At 40.5% G+C, this 22363-nt stretch overlaps 1 protein-coding gene across 2 annotated transcripts; it reads left to right on the top strand.

The window, feature by feature from the left end:
* The first annotated feature begins 773 nt into the window (after positions 1-773).
* LOC129113168 (voltage-gated potassium channel subunit beta-2-like) lies at positions 774-22038 on the top strand. 2 transcript variants are annotated; one of them, XM_054625349.1, is made up of 14 exons: positions 774-1069; positions 16581-16624; positions 16709-16746; positions 17010-17089; positions 17315-17359; positions 17823-17867; positions 17962-18005; positions 20357-20443; positions 20550-20635; positions 20749-20869; positions 20971-21065; positions 21210-21330; positions 21696-21784; positions 21949-22038. In XM_054625349.1, the coding sequence occupies exons 1-14, from the start codon at positions 774-776 to the stop codon at positions 22036-22038; spliced, it is 1281 nt and encodes a 426-aa protein (XP_054481324.1). The 2 variants fall into 2 exon arrangements, with proteins under 2 accessions (XP_054481324.1, XP_054481323.1); XM_054625348.1 differs by lacking the exon at positions 774-1069 and adding an exon at positions 6166-6512.
* Positions 22039-22363: the final 325 nt, after the last annotated feature.

The following is a 22363-nucleotide window of genomic DNA, read 5'->3' as shown; positions in this document are numbered from 1 at the left end:
TGTGAAAACCAGACACTGGGGGGGTTGCACATTAACCCAGACCTCGACATTAACGCTCAGCACTGGCCTGAAGCCGCTGCCAGGCTTTGGGAGGATGCCACTCTCTTTTTGTTTGAGCCAACAGGAGCTGGAAGGCAGTGGGACTGTTAGTTATGATGACATTGCCCCTGCAGATGAACTGATCAGCTCTCCATGTAGGTAAAAAAAACGGATTCATTAATACTCAATATTTGAAGAAAATGTCACAGGGCTGAACTCCCACTGACTGCTGTATCAGATTATATGGCAGCCACACAAATTCAGATAATTCATCCGGGCGCTCTCTTAATCTGAACAAATGTAAGCTGGTGGGGCTTCAACACAAATCCCTCTTTTAAGAGATAAAGAGAGGAAGATGCTGGTTGCTTTTCCTCTTCATTCTTGCTCAAAGAGACACCGCACATCAGCAGGAGTCATTGTTTGTGACTGAGGTGTTTCTGCTGAAATGTTGGGACTGGCTTTGTTTTATTTTGGATTCAGACTCCACAAAGGAGCAATCAAGACTTTTTGATATTTTACAGGTGCTTTAAGTTCTCGTTTCCAGCCGTTTGATGTCTGACATCCTCGGGGGCCGGATGTTTCAAATCTTCACAAATCTCTATCAAAATAGCTCTGCCTTGTTGTTTGGTTTCTAACTCAGACTCAGCTCTTTCCTAAAGTGGATGTAGCAGACAAAACTGAGCACCAGCGGCAAACAATTTTCATCAGTTTGCAGCACTTGATTCCACGTAACAATGTTTGCCAGCCGTGGTGGTAGTGGAGGAGGTAAGGGAGGGAAATACTCAGTGGAGGACCTCTATGGCATCAGTAAGAAGCCCAAGGCGTCGTCCTCCTCCGGGAGCATCGTGGCCAAATCTGGAGCCCGGAGCAGCAAGACCCAGGACCAGAAGACCGAGTCAGAGGCCCTGGCTTCTCAGATCCTGGAGGCGGCGCACAGGCTGGTGGAGCGACGCCGACTGGAGCTCTACCTGAGAGAGTGTGGCCTCTCCTTGGCCGAGTGCGAGGCTGAGCGCTCCGCAATGACATATAGGTACGAGGTGGCAGAAAGAGGGGGAAAAAATAGACGAACAGAAAAATGTATGATGTGAAACCACAATGTGAATTTTTTGCGGAGAATAAAAAGTTGACAGACAGATAAACACCTTTAGAAATAAACCTTTCTGTTGCATTCCTTAATAGTGATTATTATGATAAATAGCAACTGCATGACGTAAAGCTTTAATACCTAAAGTTATAATTAGAAATCTGATTTTTAAATGCTTCTAAGCGGGAGACACTGCAGGACAAACTAAACATTTAAGAGAGTCAGACCATCCTGAGCACTCAGCCGTCTGTGGATGATCCATTTAAATAACATGCTAAATATTTTTTCTTATATATCACTAATGCATGAATAGTTGAGTGTTTGAAGAGGCTACAGTTGAAGGCAGTGAGTGGAGGCATCATTCATGGGTGAAAAAAATAAATATATTAGCATTTTCTTTTTTTCACCAGTGACCTAGAAAGAAATATCACACGTTTGATGAGATTTCAAAGCACAGCAGTTCCGGATAAATGTGGCTGGACGGCGAAAACATCTGGTTGCTCGGGATCACTAATGCTGATGCCAGATACAGTAGCCGAAATGGGACTTGTACGTCAGCCATTGTCTAATTCTCCTCCCAAAGACAGCTTGACGGGGTCAACAGCAGTGGGGCATAAGTTTAGGGTTAATGATGCGTGATTTGACAGCAGGGGACAGGCAGTGGGTTGCTACGCTGTTTGTTTATCTCAGTTTAAAGTGCTCAGTTTAGCTATTTTGGGTTGAAGAGGTTACCATGAGTACATTTTCACTGAAAGAGATGCAAAAATGAAACTGTAAAGAGCATTAACAGAGGATGAACAGAATATTGTTTAACATCTGTTTCAGATTTGTGTGCATTTAATATCAGGGGCTTATTTTTTTTAATCTCACTCTATGTATTTACGTTTGAAATTTTTTAGTTTTAAAACCTAATTATTTGGAAACAACAGTGCTGTGACACAATATGACATTTTATTTACTCTATATTCCAAACAGACTGTCACAACCGTTAAGACTCCAGTAAAGTCACCTCTAGGTGGCAGCGTAACTCTGGTGTGAAGACAAATCAGCCCTGTGGCTCAATGACTCAAAACCAGAGAAGAAACAAAATCTGCAGATTAAAAGTGTATCATTTTTTAGAACAAGTGACGCGTGCAACCTCAGAGAACATGCCTCATTTACTCTCTGATCTATTTGGAACGTTTTCTTTCAGCAAACATTTGATAACTGATATAAATGAATGACATAACAGAGGATGATGCAGTTGCACCGACACTTCCACCTCTGGCAGCGCTGCTTCCATCTCTATAACTTTATGTCAGTGATGGCAGCAGTCTCTCTCTGTGTGATATCTTTAGTTCATTTGTGTAATGATGCATCCGACTTGAACTCCCTCTTGACTGAAAGTCATTACTTGTAATCAACACAACAGCCAACAATCCCCGGCGTGCTGTCTCATTTGCTGGTTTTGCTGGAAACAACAATTTTCCACGTCCGCTGATCTCCTGAGTGCAGAGCAAATTTTGGGAAAGATGCTTTAATTTTGTCAAACAGATTATGGGGGCTGAAAGCATAATCTTGTCTTTTCACTAGAGAAAAGCTTAAAGGTTAGACATATTTAAACAAATTGCAATTTGTCAAATGGATTCAGAGTGTTGATGGATTTAAGAAAAAGCAATCCTACTAAAAGTATTTAATAACTGTCCTCTGTCTGTCCTCTTTGGGACAATATTTAATGCCAGGCTGAATTGTTTTAAGATTAAACAAATCAGCAAGAAAAACAAGATGTCTGAGTGAATATATCAAGGTTACAGTTTCAGAGAGGATGAATCCCCTCAGCTTTGCTAAACTACATGCACATTTCATGTTGAGGCGCAATATAAAGATTTATTTTGCATTCATTTTTTCTGCTTCAATTCAAGGAAGTAAGAAAACCAGCTGTTAGCATCTCTGCAGCCACCAGAAAAATAACACGGTAAAAGATGTGTTTCATCATCTGATTTTCCTCCTTGGCAACATTTGTGCATCTGAAAACTAACTTACATGTTATAAAATGTTATCCTGACCAGTTGATTTAGCCGAATGAGATTAGGTCAATAGCACACAATATTTTCTAATACATACTAAGTCAGGACATTATTTATTCAACACCTAAACTCAATTAATTGGCCCATTTATTTGCAGGAAACCTCCTTCAAATAAGATATTTTCAGCATGAGAAACATAATTGTGCGAATAATCTTGAGAATTTTATCAAGAACGGAAATTTGCCAGTTCATAGAGGATCACAGTCGGAAGAGACGAGAGCTTTGGCGTCGAGTTTGATGACAGAGTTGTATAGAAAATCTTCCCCTTCAAGGACGTTCTCATTATAGAATCAGTTATATAAAGCATCCTCAAAAGAAAGATGGTCATCTATCTCATTTCCTGAGACCACAATTTCACACAGCCTTTTCATTTGCGGAGAAGTGAAAAGATGTATTTAAAGACACGCTCATGTTTGTTGTCTATCAATACAGAACTTCAAGATGGAGCAGCTGGTTGTCTGGATTAGTGAAGTGAAGCTCCCATAATGCAACACCGTTTCTGAACTGTTGAGCAGGATGTGTCAATGCATTAAAGTGATGATGGGCATTGTTTGGATAGTGAAGGTTAATCACTATGTGTTGATGAAGATTTAGTCAGAGTGATTATGTTAATTTGTGTCTACTCCCTTAATGGTATTTTGTTAGAGAATAAAGAGCTTCTTAGAGAACGTATCGCTGCAAAATCCACGTATCCGTGTGGGCACTTTAACAGGACAGGAGATCATTAAACCATCTTCTCTCTTAAAATGTCACGATGCATTCACATTTTTCTTTCCGCCCATACAGCTGGAAACTTCCCCGTCCCCAAAAATGTACCCAACAGCTCTTTAAAAAAGTGTCCAAGTTACAGTCTGCTGGCAGCTGACTGCTCTGGGATCATCCTGGGACTGCAGATTGCTCCGAAGCAAGATTTAATTAGACACGACTTTGAAGAACAAATTGACCGAAATGACGATTGTTTGTACGTTTGCTTGTCTGCGTTTTTATTTGCATAAGCAGAGTATTTTGCAGGTTGTCCCGCTGTGTAAATTAGAAAGAGAGTAAAAACACTGACTGAAACTTTTTTGGATTGGCAGTCATCTCTGAAGCCATGGCAGCATAGTTTAGACGGTAAACACAGCCTTGAAAGGTGCTGTTATCCATTGACTGGCCACCAAATGACACATCCGTTTTATTTTAACATGACGTGATGTGATGCAATACAATATGATACGCTATGCTCCATAGTGATGTGATGAGAGGTGACTTAGGGGCAATGTATCTGCTCTTTGCTGTGAGATGATGATGAGGATGATGATGATGATGATGATGATGGTGGTGGTGATACAGTGGTGCAGAATGATTTTTGTTTTTTTTGGAATAGAAACACACCAGAACAAGAGAAATGGGTGTGGTAGAAAGACAGATTCATGCATATGGAAAAAGAGAGAGAGAGAGTCATGTGTGAAAATGATGATGAAATGAAAGTGATATTATATCATTCATTTGATATAAGGCCTTGGTTGTGAAAACAATTTTCAAAACACTAGTGGGTTTCAAGCTCCACTAACATTATGTGATGAAATGTGTGTACATCTGTGTGATGAAAAATGAAAAGATCACACCCGAGAGAGAGAGAGAGAGAGAGAGAGAGAGAGAGAGAGAGAGAGAGAGAGAGAGAGAGAGAGCGCATCTTTGAAACCCCCACATTGCTTGTGTGTCGTGAACATTTTGGAGCCCCTGAAAAAAAGGGCAAAAAAGAAAGAAAGTCGGACTGTGACCTGACAGTTTAATGCTGAGGGAGGGGGGTGGGACAGGAACGTTTGAAATGTCTGCTTTTTTGGGCCAGTGTGCCGGCGTTTTTTTCTTTCTCAAATCCGCATGCACTGTGAGATTTTTTGTCGAATAACGGGAGAACTGCACACAGCTGCTGCTGCCGGTATGTGAGCGACTTCACACGCTGAAGGTAATAAAAAAAAAAAGGAAAGGAAACCGGCTCGGTTCTTGCAATTGAATTCTTGCCTCTGTTTCCTCTTTCTCCATCTCCATCTCTCTCTTCTGTTGCATCGAATTGGGATGCTGCGTGAGGCTGCTGGGCGATGATGCATCGGCGGGCTTTGACTCTGTGAATTCGCATCTCATATCAGGTCTATTTACCCAGCTTGGACTGATCGCACCGGCAATGTAAATTTCCAGCAATTAAGTCTTTTTTTTTTTTTTTTTTTTTTTTTTTTTTTTTTTTTTTTTTGACAAACCTTGCGACACAAAAAAAAAAAAAAAAAAAAAAAAGGAAAAAAAAAAATGAGAAAAGAAAGCTATGCCTTATTTCGACGCGAGGTGCGAGGATGCCTGTAGCTGTGGTTGTGTCATTGCTGCGGCACACTCAACACAGACACAACTAACCTCAGCTGAAGAGAAGACAGCCAGCTATCAAGTGCTTTACCACCCAACATAAGCCATACCAGCCCTTTGCATGTGTGTGTGTGTGTGTGTGTGTGAGAGGTAAGAAGGCCTGGCTTCTGTTGCACTGAGTTTTTTTTTTTTTTTTTGGAGGGGAGGGGGGTGGGAGGGGGGTGCTTCCCAAGAAACTGCCACATCCCTCAAAAAATTCTGTCTGAGGACTGCTGTGAGCTTACAAGCTTCCTGATGGTTTCTGGAGGGCAGCCCTGATGCATCTTGTGAGCGCGAAAAACTCTAAGGACCTTTTTTGCCAGGTTTGCATCACCAGACGGGAGACGGAGCAGACGGTGACTCTGCGTGTGACATGTTAGAAGCTGGACTCTCGCCTGCTCCCTCCAGCTCGCAGCCAAAAATCTCTGACCTGCCCCGTCTGAGCCCTGTTTTTGTATGAGCGTCACTGCTTCGCCACAACAGCATCGCAGGAAAAGCCAGCCCAACAAACAGTTTGCAGACATTATTGGTTGTGTTTTTGTCCCTCCCTAACCCCAAACCTGCCCCCTCTATCAAAATAAAAGCCCCCCGGAAACCAGGGTCAGGATGCAGGTGTCTTTCGCCTGCACCGAGCACAATCTCAAGAGTCGCAGTGAGGACCGGCTCTGTGGCCTTCGCACCGCCCCGCCTCCTGGGGGAAGCAGCGGAGGCGTAGGGGGTGGTGGCGGTGGAGGAGGAGGCGGTGGCGGTGGTGGCAGTGGAGGAGGAGGAGGTGGCGGAGGAGGAGGCGGTGGACACGGTGGACACAGTGGACACGGTGGACAAGGGAGCAATGGCAACTACATGTCTCAAGGCTCGGTCAAGACCAGGGAGGGGCCCGGGTCCCGTCAGACCCCACAGGGCCATGCCCACATGAAGGAGGCCATCGGGCGCCACACCAGTATGAAGTATAGGTGAGTATGGAGATCAGGAGCTTCAGGGGTAAAGGGTTCATCCACATCAGAGAGATCTGGCTGGTTTTCATTTCACTTTGATTACCTCGGCCTTTTGACCTCCAGATTATCCCACAGGTACTAGATTATTATTCAAATCCTCTGCCGGCCAAGGTGACGCGGTAGCGGGTTCCTCTCATCATGAAGCTCTACCGGCAGCGCTTTCTGGTTTCCATATCTGTCAGTCTCTTTGTTGAGATGCAAGGCGAAGTTTAGGTTAGCTTTAATTGTCGCCAACATGCATCCTGTAACATATAGTGCAAGCGGCCTACATATCCATTAGCGAGCACTCAGCAAGTGCACATAAAGCAGTGATTTTACTGACATTATTAAAAAAAATGACATCAGCGCTTGAATAAACGCTTGCACTGATGGATGTGAAAATGCTTATATAATCCATAGCAAACAGCCATAATGTTATCACAGTACAACAGACAGTATGCAGATAGGAGCATCTGCCATAGGCTTAGGTGTTTTATGCAGATTTTTTGCTCCGCCCTGCTGCTCTTCACCACAGCTTAATAAAAAGCCTCCCTCCAATAACAGCAGCTCAGGACCCTGAGCATTTCATTTTCATAAAATAGAGTTGCACAGAAAACCATTGTTGCACACTCCAGGTCTGAGTCATGATGTAGAGGGAAAACAGACCAGATAAACAGCGAGAAAGTGTTGTTTTTCTCTTTACAGTTTTTCTCTGATTCATCTCACCTTGATGGATCAGAGCTTCAGCTTAATAGGATGTTTAAAAACGGAATGATGCACCATATTGAAAACAGGATATCTCCACTACTGTTTGATCTCTCTTGGGAATTGCATACATTCTTCTGATTGTGTTATTCTGGTTGCTCTGCTCTCTCAGGCAAAGTGTCGGTAGCAGGGAGTGCAGCAGCACAATAAGTCTATACAGCATATGGCCAGCTCCAGTTGCCAGGGGCAACACCCCAGGCGTTGCCTTTAGTTTTTGTCTGTCTTATTTCCCGGTCAGTCAGCACTGCTGCCGCCGATCAGGTCCCTTCTGCAACTGAGTCCTCTCAAAGCCCTGCCACCCGGCCGCAGAGTATGTTTGTGGCAGCACGTTGGTCGCACATTCTCCATTTTACTGCTGTCACAACCACACCGAGGTCAGGAAGGAGCAGGGATCTCCATAAAACATGTCTGCATACCGTATGAATGAGTCTGTGAATCTGTGCAGGGAGTAAATGTTTGACGTTTTCTCGACATGATTTGGATCGAGGCTAAATGAAACCACAATGGAGCAGAAGTGAACAGTTATGAGTAAATTTTATCTACAGATGGCCCCCATCTACCCACTATTTGCGCTGTTTGACAGCTTGTTTTCTAATCTCCCCCGCTATGTCATTAACGTGAGTATTCATCACTCAACGGCAGGTCGCAGAGGACGGCACCTGCTGCCAGTTATCACTCCCATGAGCCCCCGCTGCCAACCCCCTGGCCCGACTCTTTCCGTTTGAATCTCTCTTCATCTCCTTTTCGTTGATCAAAATGTCTCAATTTCTGACAAATTTTCTTTGAAATACTACAGGGAACACCGTCGCAGTGCACTGCAGCATTCTCTGTTTGTTAAGTTGAAAACGTGTGTGTGTGTGTGCGTGTGTGTATGTGTGTGTGTAGTTTATAATATCAGGAAAAAGGCGATCAATACGCAAACAATGTTAAGAACAGATGAATGGCTATTTTCACAGATATATTCTGACTATACTTACAGCTGCTCATGTCCAACAGAAGTGTAAATAAATTTAAAGGCACCATTGGTAGGATTTGTCTGTTGTGGTTCTTTAACACAACACTTAAAGATGGCCCCTCCTCCAGAGCTCAATGAGGGTTAGGGTTCTTGCCGTCACTGGATGAAAGCCAACCCAAGAACTGAGTTTTGTCTGCTTGGCGTTTCAACTTGCTATATTTGCGTTTTTTTCAGCGCTGTGTCATTTTCTTAGCTCCCTCGTGCGATTTGGCACCTGGTTGCTACGTTTTTATAGAGGTTGACGCCCGGAAATGCCCCAAGCAAAGGATTATTTTCATATGAGTCTATACAATCCTACTCATTGTGCCTTTAAACATTATCATACATTAATATCTTTGAGTAATGGGGTTGATCACATATTGTGATAACAAAACTGTGAAACTTTTGCAACAACTCCAAGAAAACCAGAAAATTGCCTATAATCTTAAAAAAAGATGTTTTCACATCAGCACATTTCAAATACCTGAGTTTTAAGTGTATTCCTCAAACCTAGATAAGCACATATAGTTATACCCTGCAGAAAACAGCAGCTATGGCCTTTTTCCTTTGGGACCTGTGGAGGTGAGGTGAGTTTATAAGTCTCATAAGTCACTCAGCAAATTGGCCGTTTCTATGGTAACCAGGCCTCTCTCTTTCTTGCAACAGCAACCTGGTAAGCAGGTCAGGTACGTTTCTGAGATAGATGTATCTGCCACAGTTGGATATTTCTCATGGATTTTTGTAAGGGCCTGCAGGGCACATTGTGTCAGTTGGAGGCAGCTTGATGCAGCTATCTTAATGCACGAGTGAGAGGAGCTTTTACGAGTCAAACATTGTTAACGAAGATTGTGGTTGCAGACTCTCAAGCAACTTTAATAACGGCAGGAGAGACAGGGCTCTCTGCTGTTTCTAAATGCATCATCCTGGTTTTTCTCAGGGAGTGCTGGACTCTTGGCAACATTTTGGTTCTGTGCAGCCAATTTATCTCACAATTTGTCAAAGGAATAGTTTCCACATTTTTGGAAATAGACTTATTGACTGTCTTGCAGAGGGTGAGATGAGAAGAATGATAACACTACATATCTGGAGAATGGTACCCATCTTCTTTTGAAACTCTAACGTTAAACTATTCCTTTTTAGTTAATGCCCTCAGGTAGACCTGTAGGTATTTTCCAATCTTGTCATAGAAGTCATGTTAAAACAATTTCTAGCAAGCTTTTATAATATATTTTTTATTAATTACCTTAATGTAGTAATGGCAGCACCTAGTGGTAGTTGTTGGTGCTAAAGCAGTGCAAAGTGTCCGCTGACCTCGCATCCCAGGAAGCTATATTGACGGCAGGTGTGCTGAAAATTAAACAGTGGAAGACGCTACGACGATCTTCAACCGCTGCATGTTAAAGTTTAGTTAGTTAAATCTTAGTTTTTTGGGATGAATACGTCATTTGCTGTTTTTTAAAGGCCTGTTTATTACTGGGAATGTTTGTTTGGCTGTTTGATTTTGTTTATGACGATACAATGAGCCAGAGTAGTTTAGTTGAGTGTTACCTAGCAACTCGACCGCTGGACCGCCCAAACCGTTATGGATCATCGAACCTTGAGTAACGAACAAACTGACACAATGACGCGTTGACAGTGTTTAACGATATGGCGTCTGTGTGCCGCTAAGACTTTAGCTTAGTAGCCCCAATAAGTCCCTTTAGACTAACGTTACGAGCAAAACCACCAATGGGGATCTTAGCTCACAAACCCAAGTTGAAAAAGGATACTGTTACTTATTGTCTCCATCTTTCTTTTATCTAAGTCACAAGGCGGCTACTCCACTATTTACACCTGGTCAAGATGCTAACGTTACTTAATCGAGCAATCGTTAGCTAGCTTAATTTAGCAATAATTAGCTAGAAGTGTTAGCTAGAAATTGTTAACTAGCCGAAAGGCAATTATTAGTAATAGTAATAGGCTAGTAGTGGTAATAGTAATAGTATAAAGAATATTAAAAAAGTATGTGAAGGAAGTAGGTTGTGATTGATGAATGGGTCAAACTTAGGACATTAACCAAACTAAGAAGTCCAATGTTTAAGTCCTGGGAAAATCCAATGTATTCACTTAGTACAAATTAAACAAATAATTGTACAAATTACAGTTTTTTTTTTTTTATTATTATTATTTTCGGTTACAGGTCAGTTGGTTAGGATTTAGTCAACAACACTACTTGGTTAGGTTTAAGAAAAATATTTATAGCCTACAGCAGGTTACACATACAGTATTTAATGTGTGCCCGGGTTGGGTGCAAGTAGCATTGTTGGCTATAGACAATCAGGTTAAAATAGCCACACTGGCTATGGCCCCATGGGGTAAATAGTATCATTGGTATCTGAAATCTATAGAAAATTTAGAACATTCTACTCCTGATGTCGTCTTGTTCTCTGATGGCCTGTAGTTGACTACATTTTCACAGTACAGAAGAGTAAGCTAGATGGTTAAACCAGATAACAATTTAAAATGTCCAGTGACAGGTGACATGCCATGAAGTAAAATACTGTAATGATGATAATACCTAATATTCATTTGCAGTTTTAGCTGGAGAACAAGGCTTTGCATTTGTGTAGAGATTTGAAGTGTCCTGACATTCAACCATGCAGAGAGGAGATGTGCTCTAACAGAGTACTCTTGAACAGTGAGTTTTTAAAAGCTTGAACTCTCAGCAGCTGATGAAGTAATGATTGAGTTGTACTGATGAACAACCTTGTCAAGTTGTACCGATACATTGTGGTCCTCTAGTGCTATGAGACAGTGAAATAGCCCCAGTCTTATCACTCACTCCGTTACTTTTTTTATACACGCTGAGGGCACAATGAATTCACAGCTTCAGCTTGTTAATTTGATCCCAGACTATTTACTTTAATGTGGTTTTAGAGTTGCCTCATACATAAAAAACTGATACAAGCAAACTATTCCCACTTTGAAAACCATATGGACCCATGATAAATACCACACAGAGATAAAATATGGACTCCACAGAGTGCAGTCGTGATGAATACTAATTGAGTAATAATTAAGTGCTTTGGCCTCATATTGTTATCATGATTATCATTGGAAACAAATGGGATGTGTAGCAGGGAGGAGAACAAGGTCGCTCGCATGCTGCAACAACCTTGACATTTAACTCTCCTATCGCTGGGTTATGAGTTTCCAGCTGGCTGAACAGATTAGTGACCTTACTTTGATGTCCTGCAACAAGTTTAAAGCAAAAGTAACACAATTTGATTTAATTCTGGCTCCTAATCAAAATATATCTAAATGATCTATTGTTGGCTGTTAAACGGCAAAAAATGTATTAACAGGTTGCTGGATGTTATAATTATACATCATAGAACCATGCAGTACTTTAGATTGATATTGGCATAGCTGCAGGTTGGAGACCTTAAAGGGGTTTTAAAATACTTCATCTTTCTGAAATGTGAAGTGACTGCTGGGTCAGTGTTGTTTGTCGAGGCTTACATTTGTCAATATTTGCCTGTGGATGGAAGCGATAACGGCAGCAGTCGGCAGGCTTGTTTTGGACAGAGTGCGTAGTAATCAGGGCCGGAAAATCCACATCACATCCTCTGAACAGGCTGTCTAGTCAAAGTCAGAGTCTGATATTGTCTTTCAGCAGAGACAAAGTAATTAGAGCATGTCATTATGTAAGAGCAGGAACACAGCCTGATTAAAGACAAGTCCTGTAAACATCTCAACAAGTTTTTAAATATATCATCTAACTTTTGAGATCTTTTTTTTAAAAAGCATTTTGGACTCTTAGTTACTTTCATACTTACTTTTACCCAATATTCAGCTGTCTGGAACATGGACATACAGTGCAAATGTAATTTAAGTTTTTCCACTAGCATTACTAATTATTCATTAAAGATGTTTTAAATCACAGAACAACAGTGTGATACTCAAAAACATCTTAGCGACTGCATTCAATCATTTTAAATTCATTGAGCTGTCAGAGTCTATATTTATGAAACATCGGATCGGACACATCTTTCCAATATTCGGCTCCATCCTTAGCAACAGGCATAATGCACGTTGCCAGGTATTAGTGCTTTCAAACCAAAAACAAACTATACACTTGTACCACTTGTATTCAGGACGCCTCTCCTTCCCTTAACTGTTTTGTTTGTCTACTTTCTTTCATGTGATGTTGTAAAACCAATTGCCCTTCGGGGACAAAAAGAAAGTTGAGGTTGATACTCAACATTAGAAGAGAGCAGCTGAGAATGTGCATGTGAGTGAGTGAGAGAGAGAATCTGCTTTTTTTTTTTTTTTACATTTGTTCTGCTCAGTGTATTTTTTATAATTAGGACAGACCTACTTTCCTAACTGTTTTAATTTATTTTTAATAAACTCAATTTCCAAAAAATTACACTACAGGAACAGTGTGTTGTTTAGCTTCGTTCATTAATAATAGCTGAAGCAAGAATTAGAGCGCTGTCAGAATTACACTGGGTCCTTGTCCCTCAGAGATAGTCCATTCACACGATATAGATTTTCTCACATATAGTGGTATCTAGCATAGCAAATAGTTATTGTTTTTTTTTCTGTCCAGGTTGTGAGATATCGGTCTCAGAAATATCTGCCTCTACATCAACATGATGGGAAGTGAGGGAAAGTTTGTTTGTGGTGCTCAAAGCATTAAATTCTGCTTTTCAGCAATGACAGAAACAATGTCCTTGGCTATACTATTCATAAATAGTCCCTGGGGATTATCTAGAGTAAGAAGGACACTGATCATAGGAAAGAGAATTATTTAGCCTCCATTGCTTTGAGGCAGACACAGAAATCTCTGCATGGCTGAGAAAATGTGTTTTTTGTAATTTGGGTGAAATGACCCTGAAACAGTGTATACAGCATTATTTAAAGAGAACAGACAGTCCACCATCTTTCCATAGTTTGTGCTCAAAAAATGCGTATATAGGCACACACACACACACACACACACACATACACACACACACACACACACTGACGGGGGTGTTATTAATATCTAGGTGCGCTTCCCTCTGGAGAGCCTGCTCAGCATGTGTGTGGCATTTCATGACAACTGCAAGGGAAAAAAACTGTATAGTGTCTAAATAGTGTCTAACTCCTGTCTCAGGTGAGAACTAACTGTAAATGTCAGCACAGGTTAAAATGCTGACTACACCGTGACAGTGCACCTGTGCGCCTCCCTCCTCCTCTCTTCCATTAACAATGTATGGAACAACCAAGTCCCTTTAATCACCTGGTTATGAGTTCACGATTTATTGCGAGAAAGGAAAAAGATGAGTAAACACAAACAGCCCTACTAATAAAAGCCACAGAGAAGCATCTGTGTTTCTGTGTGCCCTGCTCACAAGTGCATTCATGCGTGATTATATGTAGATCTGTGCCTGTTTCGGAGTGTAATTCCCATCAAGCGTGAACATTCACGTGTAAGCAACGACCGGCCCCACTTACGGCGGCACGATATAGATTCGCCAAATGCATATAAATAACATATAGGTCGGGCGTCTGCACACATGCATGTGCGTGAGACAGTGGGAGAGAATGTCATGGGAGATAGCGGGAGAAAAGAGAGAGCATGTGTCTCTCCAGACTCACTGATAGTATTTTAGCAGACTGCAGCACTGCAGAGAGCGGTGGAGTTGAGAGCGGGGAGGGGGAGGCCAGTTGTCACACAGAGAAACAATGACATCCCTACAAAGCCCAGAAACAAAAATAATTGTGTTTCATGTCGCACAGCAATCATGAATTCACCTACTAATGCAAGCTGGTTTCTCTTTGGCTCCTGTAATGACGTGCCGGTACAAAAATTTTATCCCGTCAGCTTCATGCACCTGTTTTCTTTAAAATGCATATTGAATACGAGCTCAACCAAACAGGGAAAAGCTTGCATTTGTGTAACCGTTGTGCATGCTACCGGATGCATGACGTTCTCTCTACTGCTGACTCATGTTTAGTTCTATTTGTCACACATTCAATTTGTAATATAACACATAGCATTCTGTTTTTCCATCATAGTGCTCTGGTGTGATTAAGGTGGTTAACACAGTCAGCTCTATTGATGCTTTTACTAACAGTGCAAGATAGCCTTGTGCTAAATAATAAAGGCTGCATACATCCTGCTTAATTTCTGAAATACCTGAATGTTATGTGTGTGTGTGTGTGTGTGTGTGTGTGTGTGTGTGTGTGTGTGTGTGTGTGTGTGTGTGTGTGTGTGTGTATATATATATATATATATATATATATATATATATATATAGAGAGAGAGAGAGAGAGAGAGAGAGAGAGAGAGAGATACAAAAATCTAATTTATATACTCGGTATGCAGATCCAGTATTTATCATGCAGTTGATGTTGAGTCCCATTTTTTTGATGGATTTCAAGCCTTTCTTTAGGTTTTGAAGCTGAATTAAACAGTTTTAACTAGCAGGGAATATTTTTGGGGTTTGCTTTTATTGGTCCAACCTTGTCAAATGTTGTTTGACAAAAAAATTCCTTTGAACCTCCCCTGACTGAAGTTGAGGCAAAAAAGGCACAATTTGATGGATGTCACAAAACAATTCCAGTACAGGAGAACAAAACTAATGACAAAAAAACCCATTTGAATATTTGATTTGATAAAAGTCTCTGAAGCGTGTTTTCTCCCATGTGTCTCATTTATATTTACTCCCAGTGTTCAAAGCGACTGTCAGCGTGTGATAACACTGTCATTGGTTGATGAACGAGAGCCAGATTACCATACAAGGAATCATCAGCATCAAACCCCTACTAACAGTTTCCCCTCTAAAAAACATTCCCGACCTTCCACCTGTGTGCTATTTCGACGAGTTTAAAAGAATGACACAAGCAATATGCGTCTCACACCCCCACTGCAAGCGCACACACCCAAACCCTGACGCCCACACGCATCAAACACGCACACGTCGGGGCACAAATGCTTACATATGCAGGAATCTAAAAATAGCATAAGGTCAAGCATTAAAAATAGACCAGAGAAAATAAAAGCAGGACTCGTTGGACTGAGTCTAAATGCTCTGACAGTCTGTCTTTTTGCATTTGGCTATTTGTGGCGGACGCAGGCAGGCGGAGAGGGGGAGAGGCGCTGGAGATGAAAAGACGGCGAGCAGCTAGATGCACTGCAGTTCTGCTGCCTCTCCAGCTGGCTCCCCGGCTAATTAGAATGGGGGAGAGCACGCGTGGAGGAGGAGAGCCAAGCATGAAGCCCACATCATTTTCAGCTGTACATGCTTCCGTGGTCAAAAATGAAGCTCTCTGCCTCTCCGTGCTCACCCTTCAAAATTCAGCTGTCTGGATAATCAGATGTGGCGTGTTGGGTAATGGACTCTTCTAGGCGTGTGGAACATTTTGGTCCATTTACCGCACAGACCAAAGAAGCTTAAGTCCATCTGAGCCGAGCCCTGTTCCCTCCAGCTGTTTCACTGACCCACTGTTATAGCCTGAACTGTTAACATACGAAGGATAAAAGGTCAATTGCTCAGAAATAATTAGACGCGGGCTGTAATTTAACCACAGGCGAGAAAGAGCCTCCACTCAGAAGCAGCAGTGGAGGAAGTATTCCCAATGAACAATACTATGGAAATGAGAATGTTATTATTTTGGGATATTATCTTGTGTTATACTTCAGTTTGATGCACAACATCCGGTGTGTGTTACATATTTAGATTATTATTATTATTATTTTGTATTTCTATGTTATTGGTTCATGTAAGATTTAATCTTTTGTTTTTTGGTCTTCATATCAGTATTTTTAGAACAGAGTGACAAAACCTAAGTAATCCTTTATATGAGTCACAGTAGCACTAGCAAAGTGTTAAAATACTCTGATACTACTGTATCAAAGTATTAACAGCAAAATGTACTCAACTGCTGTGCAAATACATAACATGTTTGACTTTTAGATCATTTTCACTGCTGCATTAGCGTGTTCATAAGCAATTGCGTAGATTAATCTTGTATGCATCATGTTTTAAATCTTAATTTTCAAAGTAACTAGTAACCACAGCTGTCATGTAAATGTAGTGGAGTAAAAAGGATAAAATAGCATAAACAGGAAACCGTAAAGTAGCCCAGATCTGGGTGCAGCACTTGTCACTCATACACATCAATGTCCTGTAAGATGTGTTCTTGCTTGTGATTGTTTGTGCAAATGTCTCCTAAATGCCCACACATCAAACCTTCTATTTTTTTTATTTCTGAACTTCACATATTGTTCTTTATTTCTCTTTCGTTCCTCACAGGAACCTAGGGAAGTCTGGCCTACGAGTTTCCTGCCTCGGGTTAGGTGAGTTGGTTTGAAGCCAGTATAATATTCATCTCCCTTTCAACCTCTCAAAAAAAACCTGTCTCTGTCTCTCCCCTCGTTCAGGCACCTGGGTGACATTTGGATCACAGATCTCTGATGAGGTGAGAGCTCTGTTGTTTCTATTTGTATGAGAAGTTGATTCCTGAATACTCTCACTCGTATTGCTTTGAGGAAATCTGGGTTTTCAATTATAGAAATATTTGAAAATCCTGCAGACCTGATACCTAGAAACTAAAGTAGCTCAGTGCAATATTAGATATTATCTCTACTATATTAGCCTTCCTGCATCGTGCCCTTCACAGACGACCTCTGTGTAATTGGAATTTGTCTCCCTTGCTCAGTCTGAATGTTTTTGTTCCCCCAGATGGCCGAGAACCTGATGACCATAGCTTATGAGAACGGGGTGAACCTGTTCGACACAGCAGAGGTGTACGCCTCTGGAAGGTCAGGTTTCACTTCTTCTTCCTCCAAGCATCCAGTGAACTTTTGCTTCTGTTTTTCTTTCCCTAGGATGTACTTTTAAATGTTCTTCATATTCTCTTATGCATCTTATCTCTTGAGTGTTTAACATATGACATGTCTGCAGAGGTCCTGTATGATTCAACATTGTCTTGCAGCAATCTGAATTTAGCATCAACCTATCACAATAAATTATGTGTTTCTCCTCAGAGCGGAAATCACTCTAGGGAACATTATCAAGAAGAAAGGATGGAGGTGATATTACTCATTTTTTCGGAACTGCCTCACATGCATGTGTAAAGCTTTCCAACCCTATTATATTATGAAAATACTTTTTAAAATCTTAATAAAATAATGCTTGCTTTTCTGAAATGCACTTCATGGCTAAAGTTTTTATGACTGTTGGAACGGGCGCATCAAAATATCTCAAGGGAAATTCATACATTTTAGACAAATGAGGAGCTTTAGCCTCAGAAAGAGTATAAAAGGATTAAAATGTTACCATTTTAAAATAAACACTGGTGACTGCCAAACCTGTCAAAAAAAAAGAATAAATATATCCACATCTATTTTTTATTGTACCAATGATTGCAGGCAAGCAGAAAGAAAACTTTTATACTTACATTTAGAAATCAAAAGATCAAAGATTTCAGACAAACATTCTTTTGAATAATTACACATGATAACTGTGCTCATAATCATCATGTGTCTTTGCCAGGCGTTCAAGTTTTGTCATCACAACAAAGATCTATTGGGGAGGCCAGTAAGTATAACACCAAAAGATTATATGTTTTTTTAGGTAAAAGCATTGTTTTCATTCATCTTTTCAATATAATAATATATTCATCACTCAACAGAGCAGAGACAGAGAGAGGACTCTCCAGAAAGCACATTATTGAAGGTAGAGTATTTTTTTGTACAGTGAAATACTTGAAATGAATTAATAATAAATCATTAACAAATACAAGAAGGTTCAGGGTTAGCTCCAGGAAAGTTAAATACTGTGTATTAAAAAAAAAAAGTACAGTATTTTGTTAACGTACGCTTAGAGGTCACATTTCAAAAGACTGTTTAATTGTATTGTATTGTACTTTTATTTAATATAAAAGGTTTCACAGAATACATTAGTACATTATAACCCCTTTTGATCTTTGAGTACAGTGTTTGTCTTGCTCAGTCAAAGCCACTCCATGTTTAGTTTCACAGTGAAACATTAACATGCCTTTAAATCAAATAAACCACCATATACCAAAGTCCTTTGCAATAGTTGATGGTTGTGAGGACGTGTTCGTGGACTGTTTGCTCGTAGGAGAAGAAGAGCATGATTATAGCAATAGTGAGAGAAATTGATGAAATACTGAGTGAAATCTGATTAAGGACGTTTTGGTGGATTGTCATCAGATATTGCTGCTAACTGAAGTCTGTCTTTAAAGTAAGACAAAAAAAGTAAGAGGGGTCAGATGAGGGAACGTTGAGATGAAGTTTCAGTGCCAATAACATCTCATGGTCATCTTTCCAGACACTTAATCAGTTCCCCATCCCCCAAAATAATCCTAAAGAAAGCCTTAATCTTAAATCGGCCCTTATAGGGACATCTTTATTGTATGTTTTGTAAGAAGTGTGGCCTCGGGGCTGACCATTTACCAATGAGTGGAATGGGCTGCTTGACCGTCATTGCCATGAGGCTTTTGATTTGAGGGCCACTGTGTAAGTAAGTGGACTACGTGCAAGGACAGCACTCATATTTGGACTTCATATTTCACTTCATTTTCTGGCTTCAACCTCTATATCAAACCGCTAACGTACCCAGGGTTGTACTGATGAAAAAAACATTTGAGAATGTAAAAATCAAGCATAGCATTTCAAACACAATATTATCTATCTATCTATTATTTCATTTTTGCCCTCCAGTCTCGCACTGTGTCGACCAATGTAGTTAATCAACTTATTCTTGAGAATCTGTATTGTCAAAATATTGCATAGATGCTTTTCCCCCATGTATTCCTACCACACTGATGTGGTTGTAGCCACGCTAGCAGAGTGGCTCTATCGATGGAAATATTGGTCTCTCAGTCCACCACTTTGGTTCGGACTGAATTATCTCAGCAACACTTAGATGGATTGCAATTTTGTACAGAGAGTCATGATTCCTACCTAGAAGACGAATCCTAATTACTTTGGTTATCCCCCTCACTTTTGCTCTAGTGCCACCATGAAGTGGACCTACTTTGGTTTACCCTTTAACCTCTGCTGCACTTTGTGTTCAGTGCTAATTAACATAAGTGATCGGCAATAAATCAATATGATAATATATTCTGTCTTTCTATGGAATCGTAACGTGATGAAATCATATATCGTGATACACAATCACGTCATCTAAATTTATAAAGCACATTTTTGGGGGGGAATATCATTTGAAGATTGAGGTTTTGTTTTAATATCACAATTATCATTTACATTAACCTTATATTACGACTAAAAATGTGATTGGCAAATGTGTATATATGGAAATATATATATATATTTTCAAAAACTGTGATGCCCAATATGCATTGACGTTCTTAACAAAATGAGAAAATACTCAGGCATTAACAACCTGATATATATTAAGATTGTAAACATTTATTTTTATTCTATTTCATTGGTATATTTGGGAGGGACAGTGCACATTAATAAAACATTTCTGTAAATCCGCCAGAGTTAGCCAAGTGACTTTTTTTCATCTGTAGTCCTTAGACATATTTTACAAAGTCACCCTTAAAACAGAATATAAGATTGAAATTACAAAGTTATGCATTATTTCCCCTTTACAAAGGTTACAGAGACAATAAAAAAAAAAGAGAGAATATTAATATAAGTAGTAACATCATTCAGGACACCCTTATACTACATAGTCAGGTACTATTAAGACATGCTAATAGAACAACACATATGAAGCAAAAGAATGAGGGACACTTATATAAAATAGAGACATAGACTAGAGACAAGATTATGCTGCATTGTTAGCACAGTCATCAGCACAAAACATAAAAGCATGCAGAGTATGTAAAATATATAAGTCTGACACAATTAAACAACAATAAAAGATATGCATCAACATGGTGAACATAAAACCTACTAAACAACATTTTCATAGTGACCATGTTAGCATTTAGCTCAAAGCACCACTGTGCCGAAGTGCTGAGTCAGAGCTGTTGAGTCATAGTCATTGTGATGACATCACATCTAATCACTGACCGTTGTTTACAACAGGTTTACGAGGATCCTTATCAAGACTCCAGCTGGATTATGTGGACATTGTTTTCGCCAACAGAAACGATGTCAACAGTCCGATGGAAGGTCAGTTAAGGATGTTTGAAATTATTATTCTTGGTTGCTTCAATGCATTGCATTAAATTGTTCAAAAAGAGTGTTATGTAAATATGATGTTTGCTGCGATTTACAGAGATTGTGCGGGCCATGACGTTTGTAATAAACCAGGGTATGGCCATGTACTGGGGAACATCACGCTGGAGCGCCATGGAGATCATGGTGAATGCTGATCTCACACACAGAAAAGCTCACTTTTAACAAACTGAAGGCTGTCGGGTTATGGCATAAATGCTGCTCGTGTAACCATTTTGTCTCTGTTGTCTCCTCACCAGGAGGCGTATTCGGTGGCACGCCAGTTCAACCTGATACCACCCGTGTGTGAGCAGGCGGAGTATCACTATTTCCAGAGGGATAAAGTGGAGGTGCAGCTTCCTGAGCTCTACCACAAGATCGGTCAGACATCCACAACCTTGCAGCTCTAATTATCTTAATTATGTTTAATTGAAGGTTCCTCCTGTTTCATTCAAACATCTGCTCTTATTCCATTTTTTCAGGTGTCGGAGCAATGACCTGGTCTCCACTTGCTTGTGGATTAATCACAGGGAAGTACAGCGATGGTGTGCCAGAGTGCTCCAGAGCAGCAATGAAGGTCAGTTTGATTTGACTAGCCCCCCCTCTGGGATTTCTCTCATTGTAAATCAGCCTTAGTGTAATTCTCTCTCTGATCAGCGGGGTTCTGCAGTGTGTAATCACTACCGTACTAATGCTTTTCTCCATTTTGCTCCTGGTGAAGGGATACCAGTGGCTGAAGGAGCGAGTGAACAGCGAGGAGGGCCGCAGGCAGCTCGCTAAAATCAAGGAGCTCCATCTACTGGCGGACAGACTGGGCTGCACCGCTGCACAGTTAGCCATAGGTACGACCCGGGAAAATAACATGACTGTACAGTGGAGAGATAAAGTAACATTGCTTATTTTATTGTTGTGTGACTGCAAGTTTGATCCATTTTAGATTTCTTTTTTTTTTTCAAATCTGAAATGTTCTGCCAGCTATAAAATGAACTTATTTGGGTAGACCAAAGTGAATTTGGTCATCTGATCCTGGGTCAGAATTCCTACTCAAATATTTTTGGTAGATATGTGTTTGTGCATTTAACAATGTTAAATGTCTGATTCCTGCAAAATACTAAAAACTCAACGTTTTCTTTGGATCTCACTCACTTTAATTGATTGTGAGTTTTATTTGTTTTCTCTCTCTCTCTCTTTATTTATTTTTTCTCAGCCTGGTGTCTGCGCAGTGAAGGAGTCAGCTCAGTACTTCTGGGAGTTTCTAACGCAGACCAGCTACTTGAGAACCTGGGCGCCCTACGGGTAGAATTTATTTCCTTCTTTTCCTTTCATGTTAAGAATAATTTAGCCTGACATACTGAGCCATAGTTGTTTGAACCAATAGATATGATTATTTATGTGCAATGTAAGTGACAAAATTGACAAAAAAAACCCAACTATTTGCCTTCCTTTTTCCCTGCTTACAGATTTTAACCCAAATGAACCCTCAAACTATTACTGAGATTGATGCCCTGCTGGGAAACAAGCCACACTCGAAGAAAGAGTTGCGCGCTTGAAGATGCAAATCTGAGTGACAGATGATGTTTCGAGATGATGAAGAAGACAAATGACAATGGGAAACATCGCTTTTTGCTCTGCTGTATACTCAACAACTTGCATGTCCTCAGCAACATTATGCTTCCAGTATGTGCGCATATCCATTTTGCGCAGTACGTTGTATCATGTATGAAAAAAAAAGATCTCTCGATTGGGGAAAAAAAAACATAACAGATCATACATCGCTCACTGCTGATTGTTCTCAGATTCATTATTTCTACAGAGGGTGAGTCTCTGCCGTCCAAAGAGACCAAGAGAAGTTGAAAGATATTCAACTGATGTCTA

Source organism: Anoplopoma fimbria, chromosome 24 (genome assembly GCF_027596085.1).
Source record: "Anoplopoma fimbria isolate UVic2021 breed Golden Eagle Sablefish chromosome 24, Afim_UVic_2022, whole genome shotgun sequence".
NCBI lineage: Eukaryota > Metazoa > Chordata > Actinopteri > Perciformes > Anoplopomatidae > Anoplopoma > Anoplopoma fimbria.
The sequence above is the reverse complement of the archived record's forward strand: the minus strand, read 5'-3'. Positions and strand labels throughout refer to the sequence as shown.